Source organism: Oryctolagus cuniculus, chromosome 3 (genome assembly GCF_964237555.1).
Source record: "Oryctolagus cuniculus chromosome 3, mOryCun1.1, whole genome shotgun sequence".
Taxonomy (NCBI): Eukaryota; Metazoa; Chordata; class Mammalia; order Lagomorpha; family Leporidae; genus Oryctolagus; species Oryctolagus cuniculus.
Window position 1 is genome coordinate 12,018,658 of NC_091434.1, and position 12,322 is coordinate 12,030,979.

Here is a 12,322-nt window from a genome sequence, read left to right on the forward strand (position 1 = left end):
CAAATTCAGCTGCAGCCAGCTCTGAGTGGTTTTATCCAGGACATGTAAAAGACAGCTTAATAGCTTTTTTACAAAGACTACCATTATGGAATAGTAAGTTACTATGCAAAAGGCAGGCAAGTGACTACAACAGGATATTAGTACATTCAGCAGCTAAGGGAAGCCTGCAGTTGGTGGTATGTGGTCAGGGAGGGCTGGCATTGTGGCACAGCAGATTCTAGCATCACATATGAGTGCAGGTACGAGTCCTGGATGCTCCATTTCTGATCCAGCTCCCAGCTAATGTGCCTGGGAAAGTAGAAGAGGATGGCCCAAGTACCATGTGGGAGTCCCCAACGAAGTTCCTGGCTCTTGGCTTTGGCCTGGCTCAGCCTTGGCTGTTGAGGCCATTTGGGGAGTAAACCAGTAGATGGATGATCTCTCCTCCTCTGTAACTCTACCTTTCAAATAAATAAATCTTAAAAAAATAAAAAGAAGAAGGGGAGGGAATCCTTTAATATCCACAGTTTCATTAGAAGAGGCAAAATGCAAGCACAGACACATCAAACAGAGACCCGTATAAAGCACAGCGGCCAGATATCTATTTTAATTCTCAAATATTTACTGGTTCTATGGTTCTAGTGTCCAGACAAAGCTCTGGTGAAGGCACTGTGAGGAGAGACTCAGAAGCACAGTCATGGTCCCTGACCTCATGACGATTACAACCTACAGAAAGAAATTCTCTCTGCAGGAGAAGCAGCCGTTCCATGTGATGTGTGGAAACGATGTGATACAGAGCCCACAAGAACAAGCCTGATGAGGGCAAGGTCATCCTGGGCAGTGGTCCAGTAAAGGGTTCAGCCAGGGGCCCGACTGAGGATCTGGATGGGTTGAGAAGGGGAAAGGCTGTTCGACGTAAAAGCACAGCATAAGAAAGTAATAGGATCAGGAACAACCACAGCCTGGGCGGTGAGACCAGTCCGCAGACCCTGTTAGAGCTTTGTCAGGTTGGGGTCCAAATGTGGGTGGAGCTCCACTGTTGAGTGAGGCTGCAGACTTTGACAGAATAAAAGGCATTTGAGATGAGTGGCATCACAAAGCGGATTTTGGAAGATTAAACTGGCAGAGTTAGGTAGAACTGAGTGAAGAATTGTTTTAAGTATTGTGCAGACCAATTAATTGAGAGATTTTAAGACCCTTCTAAGCTGAGAGTCTGTGATTCTAAAATAAAATACCAAGGTCAGTGAGACAGAGAGAGAGACAGTGAGTGAGACAGATTAGGAAATGATTGCAATGATCCATGCAAAGGAAAAAAGAACCTATAGGATTCCTTTTATGATGGACTGAATGCAATTCTTTATTGAATACTGAATCTCAAGAGAAACCAAGAGTGGGAACAGGGAGGCCAGCTCTGCCACCTCCTCACGCCCCCAGCCTCTTACAGTCTATTTTGGGGTTGGGGGGTCAGTCTTTCTCATCCCTTTATCTTACTCTCCAGGCAGCACAGCATGTGCCAAATGCATAGACTGGCCCCAGTCTATTGAGAGTTACTTACTGCTTAGCTTGAGCTTTACCAGCAGGCAGTTTAAAGGGATTGAGGAGGTTTGAACAATTATGTGCAACTCCGGAATCACCAGCGATATGCTTACAGGCACCAGGAGGAGGCAATTTTAACTACGCCTACCTCCTAGAACCCAGGAATGATTCAAAAGTAAGCGCTCTCTTCAGTTGACTGACCACACCAAACTGTGGGAACTGGGTGCTCCATGGACAACCAGGAAACTACTATTAAACAAACAAACCGAATGACAACATCAGCTCTTTGTGCTTACTCCCTGTTAGAGATAATTAGGCTAATGCACTTGCTTTTGTTTGTCTTGCTCAACCCAATTCTAGTTTGTTGGCATAACTTTGGAGATTCCTTATTGTAGAGAAAAACAACAAAACAGATAATGAAAACAATAAGCACTGGTTATAGGCAAGACTATTTACTGAATAAAATCATTGTAATAATTTCCAGAACATCTTTATTGTTATGCTAAAATAATTGGCTTATATTTTTAAGATTTATAAAATGAACTTTCCCACATCTCTAAAAGTTTAGTGATGGTTCATTCATAAATAAAGTATTGCATATTATAGTTATACCATCCAAAATTTAATTCTAGTCTTTTAAAACATTGGTTTATTTCATTTTTTTTTTTTTTTTAATTTGAGAGGCACAGAGACAGAGAGACAGGCATACATAGATCTTCCATCCACTGGTTCATTCCCCAAATGCTCAAAACACCTGGACTTGGGCCAGAATGAAGCCAGGAGAATGGAACTCAATCCAGGATTCTCATGTGAGTGGCAGGGGCCTAACCACGGAGCCATCACCTGCTGCCTCCTAGGGTATGCATTAGCAGAAAGCTAGAATTGGGAACAGGGCTAGTACTGGAACTCAGGCACTTTGATAAGGGATGAGGGCATCCTAACCCATGGCTTAAGAGCCCTGTCTAACTTTCACCCCTAATTCCAGCGTCTTTGTAATTAACAAGTCACATGAAATAAGGATACACTCAAGCAATGTAAACATAAAAAATAGAATACTTCCATATACAGTCATGAGACTTGTAATGCAATTTAAATACTGCTTTTGGTGGAAAATGGTATTTAATGAGTCCCTAATGCTGAGCCTTGGCGTCAAGAGGGGGGAATGAAGAGAGTGTGGAAAGATAAATAAGAGACAGGCCTTGCTCCAGAGTCTTTTACAACATCTGCACTCTCACACAGACGGCACATCTTTGTGTAGCTGTATACAAACAGTAAGGACAAGACTAAGTGTTACGTGGAATTGCCAAGTGCTAATGAAAAGATGGCTTGTATGAAAGAGGTGACTTCTAATTAGGGTAGTGGGAGTCAAATATACAGAGTTTGAGAGAGGAATGATAGCCCGAACATTTTAATTTGAACATGCATAAGTCTACCAAACTCATAATTCATACTACAAATGTGCTGTAGTTTTACATCAATTATAAATTAACCCAAGGACCTCAGGTATTATCATACCAGCTAGCAGGTCAAAGCCAGCTTCCTGGACCCCAGCGGTTTTCTTAGCTCATTTATACCCAAATGTCAGTGCTTCTTGCAGGTAAATTCAGATTAGGAACTGGATACAAAACTGCAAAGTCCACACATTCCAAAGATGCCAAGTATACACAAAGAAAAACTGAAAAAGCAATACCCCTAATTGTTAATCCTGGGTATTTCTAAGTGGTGGAAACAGAGGTGATTTTAAAATTGTGCATGTATTTATTTATATTAATATTTATATTGTGAATTTTCTTTTTTTAAAAAACATTTATTTTATTTATTTATGTCAGAATTACAGAAAGAGGGAGAGAGAAGGGAAGAGAGAGAGAGAGAGAGAGAGAGAGAGAGAGAGAGAGAGAAATAGAATATCTTCCATCTGTTGGTTCATTTCCCAAATGACAACAATAGCCAGGACAGGGCCAGGCTGAAGCCAGGAGCCAGGATCTTCTGCTACACCACAGCGCCGGCCCCTGTGGATTTTCTTAATATAGTGCTTCTTTTTAAGTCTATTTTCTTGATTATATATTTCTTGATTTATTTATAATTGTGTAAATCAATTTTCCTGGTTGCAAAGAAAATACTCTCCTTCACACATTTTTTTAAAAAAGATTTATTTATTTATTTGAAAGTTAAAGTTACACAGAGAGAGGAGAGGCCCCAGATGGCCACAATGGCGAGAGCTGTGCCGATCTGAAGCCAGGAGCCTGGACCTTCTTCCTGGTCTCCCACGTGGGTGCAGGGGCCCAACCATTTGGGCCATCTTCTTCTGCTTCCCCAGGCCATTGCAGAGAGCTGGATCGGAAGTGGAGCAGCCGGGACTCGAACCAGTGCCCACACGGGATGCTGGCACTGCAGGCTGGGGCTTTACCTACTATGCCACAGTGCCAGCCCCACCCTCACAGACTTTTTAAAAACAGCAAGATAAAACCATGACAAAGTGCTAACTCCCTTTAAGAATTCATAATATCTCCATGACAATAAGACATCAGTTATATTTTGGCTTTGTCCTTTTATTCGTGAAACTCAAGCACCAGGAAATAACTTAAATGAGTCAGATAGAAAATCTAGAGATTATACTTGTCCAGCACATGTAGCTGTCACAGTGGCTAGTGAGGAGGCACTTTTATGAGGAAACAAAGACGTCCAGCAAGGATTCTGAATGAACAAGGCCCTGGGAGGCCTTGCCCATCCTCTGTGCGGCAGGTGCTGCTGTTTGCTCAGTAGTCAGATGACGTGTCTGCATCTCGGGGCTGCGCTGAGTTGCATTGCTAGTGCCCTTGGCAGTGGATGGAATACGTAGGGGTCGTCCCTACCTGAGGTCTGTCTTACCCATTTTCAGTCAAACATTCCTCAAAGGTGGAGTAGTGCAGGAGCACAGCAAATCCCTGGAGATGCTGCCCCGGGGTGCCAGGGTGCCTGGCGAGACGAGGGAGGAGTGCGAAGGTGGCCGTGTTCTGGTCCTGGCGTCACCATGTGAAGAGAGTAGAGGATCACAGGACGGCTCCTCGCCTCCTGCCAAGTCAAATGCGGAGCACTCCAGGCAGAATGAGGAACTGGTCTTTTCAACTGGTGAAAACAAAAGTTCTTGGGGAAGGTCTCAGTTTTTAACAGCAAAACAAGGCAGATGCTGCAGTGAAAGAAACGAGTGTAGAATCTGGTCCCTGCCCTGTGGAAGTGACCTTGTGTTTGTGACAAGAGAACAAGGCTAAGAGAAGGGCGGCTTCTGGAAGGCTGAGTGCTGGCTTCCACAAGCCTGGAGCCCACACGAGTCAGGGTGGTGCTCACGGGGGCTGCAGCGTGCGGGCCCCAGGCGGATGTGAGCACTCTGGGGTGATGAGCGGCACTCTGCTTTGGCTTGAAACTTATTCAGGGCTTGGGGAAGGAGCCAAATGGGCAACAATTCCCCAGCTGAATCAGGCCCTCCCAAAGCGCAGAGCCACCTTACTGGCTGTCAAATCTCTGCAGCCGCCGTCTCCGCATTTCCTCTTCTGGGGACAGGTGGAACCCGTAGGGTGGCGGGCTGTTTCTGCTGTTTCCTGTTGTGAGAAAGCAAGAGGGAAAATCAACAGCTGCCTCTCTACTCTTCTGCAGGCAAAAGGTGCCATGTCTGCTAGGGTTGGAAAGGGAACATAAACACAGCTTTGGTGCCATTGTTATTTTAGCATAAAAAGAAACATGATCAACACAGTTCAACATCAAGTGAGTATTTTTAGTGGGGTTTGGTCCATGAGCTTAATATGGCTCAGTCTGGGGCTTGGTGGTCCTCCTACATTAATTTTTCCTTCCACTATGCTCCATAGTTTGCACACTTTCATTTCCAAAATGTCTTAAAGGCTTAGTATTTTGCATTTTTTATTTCTAGCTGTAACTTGTCATCCTCTCTACGTTATAACCTCCATCAACTCCGCTGCCTAGCTTCTTCTGATCAGCCTTTGGGACTTTACTTTCCCTTTAACCCATCATTCCTGCACCCTAAGCAATCAAAATCATACCCGACAGTGAGCTAGTGTTGTGGCATGGAGGGTAACATCAACTGTGTGCAGTGTTAGCATCCCATGTGAGTCCTGGCTGCTCTACTTCTTATCCAGCTCCCTGCTAATGTGCCTGGGAAAGTCGTGGAGAATGGCCCAAGTGCTTGGGCCCCTGTCACCCTGTGGGAGACCCAGAAAAAGCTCCTGGCTTCAGATTGGCTCACTTGTGGCCACTGCGGCCACATGGGGAATGAACCAACGGATGGAAGATCTCTCTTTCTCTGTAACTCTGCCTTTCAAATAATAAATAAATTCTTTAAAAAATTGTACCAGACAGAAAGCACACAGTATCCATGCACATCATGGAGCACAGGGCAGGTGTGAGGTTATACTATTCAATAGGCTGGTGCGCAAAAGTGCAGGCCTTATATTCAAACATACCAAAAACTAGAGTTTGTAATGATATAGGCACTTCAACCCCTACATGAATACCATCACAGGTCTTGCAGGGAGTAAGAAAAGAAGACGGCCGGTGCCACGGCTCACTTGGCTAATCCTCCGCCTGCGGCGGCAGCACCCCAGTTTCTAGTCCCAGTTGGGGCGCTGGATTCTGTCCCAGTTGCCCCACTTCCAGTCCAGCTCTCTGCTGTGGCCCGGGAGTGCAGTGGAGGATAGCCCAAGTCTTTGGGCCCTGCACCCACATGGGAGGCCAGGAGAAGCACCTGGCTCCCGGATTCGGATCGGCACAGTGCGCCGGCTGTGGTGGCCACTTGTGGGGTGAACCAACAGAAAAAGCAAGACCTTTCTCTCTGTCTCTCTTTCTCTCTCTAACTCTGTCAAAAAAAAAAAAAAAAAAAAAAAGAAAAGAAAAGAAGAAATATATATTGTCCTTGAGCTCAAGGAATCAGCAGTAACCTAAACCTACTGAAAAGAGCTTTTTTTTTTTTGAAGGTTTTTATTTAATGAATGCAAATTTTCATATGTACAGCCTTTAGGGATATAGTGTTTCTTCCTCCCATTCCTGCCCCCCCCCACTCTCATCCCACTTCCTACTCCCTCTCCCATTCCATTTTCCATTAAGATTTGTTTTTAATTGACTTTATATACAGAAGATCAACTCTTCACTAAGTAGAGACTTCAACTATTCGCTAACATCTCTGATAGGCAGCCGGGTGGAAGCATCACTGATTGATCAGCATTGGCAGGGAGCAGGTTTACTCTTGAGCATGTGGACCACAGCCTGCACCCTTTTGCTTTTTGTGGTTTCTCAGAGTTTCAGCCTTTCACCTTTTCGTGGTTCTACTAACCCTGTTAATTTTCCCTGAAAGGTACCTTCCCATCACCTACATCCAAAGTCTTGCAATGCCTGCCACTCTGAGAGGAAAATTCTCTCCCAAGTCAAACTTCTCAGCTTCAGTCCCTTTCTGTTAGCTGTCCTCACTGAGTAGGTGCCACATCCTGCCAGAGATGCCATTTGTGCACCCTCCTCTCTCTCCTACCAGAAGTGTAAGTCCTCAAATGGCAGAGGGCATCACTAACACTCCTTGCTCCCCAGTGCCTGGCACAGCTGTTCAATAAATGTATGGATCTGACTCAGCAGTAGCTGCCTATGACTTCCAAATGGATCTGTTATAGTTACACAGCGACACTCAACAGTGCCTCTTGAGGTTCTGACCTGATTGACTCAGGGGGCTGACTGTTCTGGTCTAGCTGGGAAGGGGGGTTTCGAGCCAGGATGGAAAGCAAGTGAACAGCTGATCCTTTTTGCTCATTCTCCAAAGGTAGCATCTTTTCAAAGATGTTTTTGCTTATAATCGTATTGACAGGACAGTTGTTAAGGCTGTAATGAAAAGATGTTAGAGAAAGCAGCAGGAGACAGTTGGGAAACTAAGGGTCTTGTTCAGGCCACAACTGGAATTTCAATTGTTAAACAAAGAGAAATGCTTTTAAAAAGCTAGTCAAAGGCAGGCGCCGCGGCTCAATAGGCTAATCCTCCGCCTTGCGGCGCCAGCACACCGGGTTCTAGTCCCGGTCGGGGTGCCGGATTTTGTCTCGGTTGCTCCTTTTCCAAGCCAGCTCTCTGCTGTGGCCTGGGAGTGCAGTGGAGGATGGCCCAAGTGCTTGGGCCCTGCACCCCATGGGAGACCAGGATAAGTACCTGGCTCCTGCCATTGGATCAGCTCGGTGCGCCGGCCGCAGCACGCTGGCCATGGCAGCCATTGGAGGGGGAACCAACGGCAAAAGGAAGACCTTTCTTTCTGTCTCTCTCTCTCACTGTCCACTCTGCCTGTCAAAAAAAAAAAAAAAAAAAAAAAAAAAAAAAAAAAAAAAAAAAAAAAAAAACTAGTCAAACGGTGATATCTTTTATGCTCTGCCTCCCCACTGTGATGGGAACCCTGATGCCTACTCATGACTGGTCATTGTTTCCTGCTGAGGCCATGGGAGAATTCCACCTCTTGAACTTCTCCTGACTAGTGAATACGGCAGGTCAGTCCCCATACCACTCCTGATCAGTAAACCTCTACTTCCAAACTTTTTGACTCAGCAAAATATGTCAATTTATTAACTTGCATAAAATATGATTTTTAAACATATTTTAAGCTTATTAAGACTTTCACCAAGAAGACTTTATGAGGGATTGGTATTGTGATATAGCAGGTTAAGCCTCTGCCTGAGATGTCAGCATCCCACATGGGCACTGGATCAAGACCCGGCTGCTCCACTTCTGATGCAGCTCCTGCTAATGTGCCTGGGAGGACAGTGGAAGATGGCCCAAGTTCTTGGGCCCTTGCTCCCATGCAGGAGACCTGAAAGAAGCTCTGGGCTCTTGGCTTTGGCCTGGTCCCAACCCTGGTCATGGTGGCCATTTGGAGAGTGAACCAGTGGATCAACAACCTCTCTGTTGCTCCTCCTCTCTCTGTAACTCTGCCTTTCAAATAAATAAAAAATAAATCTTTAAAACAAGATTTTATGAGCACTGTAAGATTAAAAATCTTCTTGGAATTGGTCTTTGCCATGTGTGTTTGTAAAGGAATCTTTCTTTGTTCAAAATAGTACATGATTTGAAATTACAAATTCATGAATCATATCACCATTAGTTTATCACTTAAAATTATTTTTTACGATGAGATCCAATTCTTACTTTGCCTTTAACAGTGGCTTTTAGCAAGTCTATTCTTAATTGCAAACAGGGGTGTAGGCCAGAACTGGACTCCCTGTTTCAGCTGGGCAGGGAATCTGTCAGAACTGACTGTTGGCAGACTCTGAAGCAAGCTGGATGTAGCAGGCTGACTCAGGTCCAGGGGTCTCAGCCCATGGGAGCTGAAAGAGTGCTCAGATTTCCAAAGGAATCACAGTATCCTCTATTCTTTTCTTTAGCTTTTGCTGAAGAGAGAAGGCCTGAGGATTAATGTTTCCATGGAGGGGAGTATAGGGAGAAGTTAGAAGAGGCAGGCTGTGAAGGTTCCTGCTCTTAGAGTGAGTAGCTGGCACACATACTCCTGGAACCCATTTGCAGGGCATTTGAGGAGAGCCAGGGATGAGCCAGCAGGAGAAATGCCACACACGGAGACAGAAAAGTCTTATCAATATTCATTCTTTCACTGATAGAGCTCTTTACATTGAGCTTTTTATTGCTAATCCAATCATCCCATTTTTTCCTGAGATGAAGAAACTAAGACTCAGAGAATGTTAAGGATGCACCTGGGTCCCCAGCACGAGGGAAGCAAAACTTGAACCCAGGCTTTGTGACTTCCCACTTCCCTATGTGGCCATCACTCCTCATATACTGAATGTGTTAGCATTAATGTTCTCACCACCTCCTACCTTCCCACCAAAACTCTGAGTATCCCTTTTCTTCATGGGTATGTGGGGAAACCACTGATATGTGAAAATAGAAAACTAAGAAGGGCCACAAAAGCAAAAACTAGATAAATGGGGTTTTATCAAACTCAGGAACTTCTGCATAGTAAAGGACACAACCAATAGAGTGCAGAGACATTCGACAGTATGGGACAAAGTATCTGCAAGTTACTTATCTGACAAAGGGTTAATATCCAGAATACATCAGGAACTCGAGACACTCAGCAACAACAAGTCAACCCAGTTAAGAAATGGGCAAAGGATCTGAACAGAGTTCTTAAAAGAAGTACATATCAGGCCGGCGCCGCGGCTCACTAGGCTAATCCTCCACCTAGCGGCACCAGCACACTGGGTTCTAGTCCCGGTTGGGGCGCCGGATTCTGTCCCGGTTGCCCCTCTTCCAGGCCAGCTCTCTGCTGTGGCCCGGGAGTGCAGTGGAGGATGGCCCAGGTCCTTGGGCCCTGCACCCCATGGGAGACCAGGAGAAGCACCTGGCTCCTGGCTTCGGATCAGCGCAACACACCAACTGTAGCGGCCACTTGTGGGGTGAACCAACGGAAAAAGGAAGACCTCTCTCTCTCTCTCTCTCTCTCACTCTCACTGTCTAACTCTGTCTGTCAAAAAAAAAAATAGTAACATTGCTGGATTGTTTAGTAGTCCTATTTCTAATTTTGTAAGGAACCTACACACCATTTTCATTAATGGCTGTACTAGTCCACATTTTTACTGACTGTGTTCAAGGGTTCCCCTTTCTCCACATGCTCTCCAACACGCACGCCAGCCGTGGCGGCCATTGGAGTGTGAACCAATGGCAAAGGAAGACCTTTCTCTCTGTCTCTCTCTCTCACTGTCCACTCTGCCTGTCAAAAAAAAAAAAAAAGTACATATGGTCAACAAATACATGAAAAATGCTCAATATCATTAGCCTCCAGGGAAATGCAAATCAAAACTATTATAAAATATCATCTCACTCCTGTCAGAATGCTATTATCAAAAAGACAGAAAGAAATGTATGCTAGAAAGGCTGTGAAGAAAGGGAGAAATCCTATATATACTGTTGGTGGGAATGTAAATGAGTATAGCCATGAGAAAAAACTATGGATATTGCTTCAAAAACTAGAAATAGAACTGCCATACAATCTAGCAATCCAATACCTGGTATACATCTGAAAAAATATAAAATAATTGTATCAAATAGATACCTGCCTCACCATATTTACTGTAGCACTATTCACAATAACCAAGATATGGAATCAACTAGGGTATCTATCATGACAAGTAAATAAAAAATGTGTTATAAATATACAATGAAATATTATTGAGTCATAAAAATGAAATCTTATTATTTGTAGTAAGATGGATGGAACATCATATTCAGTGAAATAAGCCAGATACAGAAAGATAAATACCATGGAAGCTAAAACAAACAACAACAAACAACAACTCAATCTGAACCTAGAATATTAATTACTACTGTCTAGGAGGAGTATGGAGGGATAGAGTTTGAAAAATGGGTACCAAGTTAAAGTTAGACTGAAGAAGTAAGTTCCTAGTGTTGCACAGCATAGTCAGATGCCCACAGTTCACAATGACATAGTATATATTTTATGAATAAGTAGAAGAAAGGAGCTACAAGCCTCTCATCATAAAGTAATGTCAAAAAGGGAAATGCTGAATAATCTGAGTTGATCAATACACATTCTATTCATGTATTGAACTGTCACACTGTAGCCCATAAATATGTACAATTGTTATCAATTAAATTATTTTTTCTAAAATGAAGGTCCAGACATCCAATGGGTAGCAGCAGAATGCAGACATTGCCAAGTTCAAGAACTGCACCATACAACCGAAAATGGCACAGAAGTGGCATCAAGAAACCCCAGTCACAAAGATATGACTCTTTTAAGGGAGTAGACCTCATCTTCCTGAGGAACGTGCGTTTTGCCAAGAAGCACAAGTAGAAGGGCCTGAAGAAGATACAGACTGACAATGCCAAAGCTATAAGTGCAAGTGCTGAGACTATCAACGCTCTTGTCAAGCCCAAGGCAGTTAAGTCCACAATTCCAAAGGGTGTTAGTCATAAGTTTGATTGACTTGCCTACACCACCCACTCCAAGTTTGGGAAGCGTGTTTGTGCCAGCATTGCCAAGCCTCTTAGGCTGTCCTGAGAAATATCAAGGTAAAGGACAAGCCCAAGGCCAAGCCTCAGATCAAGGCCCAGGCCCAAACTGCACGTGCAGCTCCAGCTCCAGCTTAGGCTCAGCACTCCCAGAGAGGCCCACCTCCCCATGAAGGCTACGTAATAACAGCCTCTGTCTGCCAATGTAAAGACAGAGGACTGGTGTGACCCCTAGGCTGCTGTCTGCATGGGGCTAGTGTCCTCCTGGGCTGTTTGTGCAAATAAACCTGAGACAGGAACCGAAAAAAAAAAAAAAAAAGGGTCCAGGTTAAATTTTCAGCTCTATGGGACTCTGCTGTCATCAAAGATGTGACTCAAAAGTTCCAGTAGGGATCCCCATAAATACTGTCAGAAACCAGAGTGGTTCAGCTTTTCAGGAACAACCAAAGGGCCCTGGGTAAAATAACCTACCATCACCAGCATCGCCAACGCCATTGCCACTGCCATGCCCGATTTGTATTCAGGCCTGATTTTACAGGCATTTGGATTCCTTTAAACTCAGTCTTTCTGGTAACATCAAAGCTACTCTACTGCCTGAAGAATGACTGAATTGCTTCCCTTCTGGCTCTGAACACTATACTGCCCTGAATCCTAATTTTTGGGGGCAGGTTCTTAAGTGTGAATTAATTTTTGATATTTTCAAGAGAATTACAAATTTGATATCATCAGCCACTCACCCACACTGTCTGCCACATGTGCACACTGGGTCAGCGCCATGCCAGGGTCAAGGCCTCCTGTCTATCCACTGAGTCTC

General features: G+C 44.4%; 1 protein-coding gene across 14 annotated transcripts in view; it reads right to left on the reverse strand.

The window, feature by feature from the left end:
- The window catches only part of RHBDD1 (rhomboid domain containing 1), a 230,045-nt gene that overhangs the window by 61,936 nt on the left and 155,787 nt on the right, over window positions 1-12,322 (reverse strand). For 6 of the 14 annotated variants that reach the window (XM_008259249.4, XM_070070120.1, XM_008259248.4 and 3 more), the window contains one exon: window positions 3,649-5,090. The exons of the other annotated variants lie outside the window; for them this stretch is intronic. In XM_008259249.4, the coding sequence (XP_008257471.2) occupies window positions 4,996-5,090 (95 nt within the window). In that variant the 3' untranslated portion in view covers window positions 3,649-4,995. Of the gene's footprint in view, window positions 1-3,648; window positions 5,091-12,322 lie in introns of those variants that run through there. 14 annotated transcript variants of the gene reach the window in all.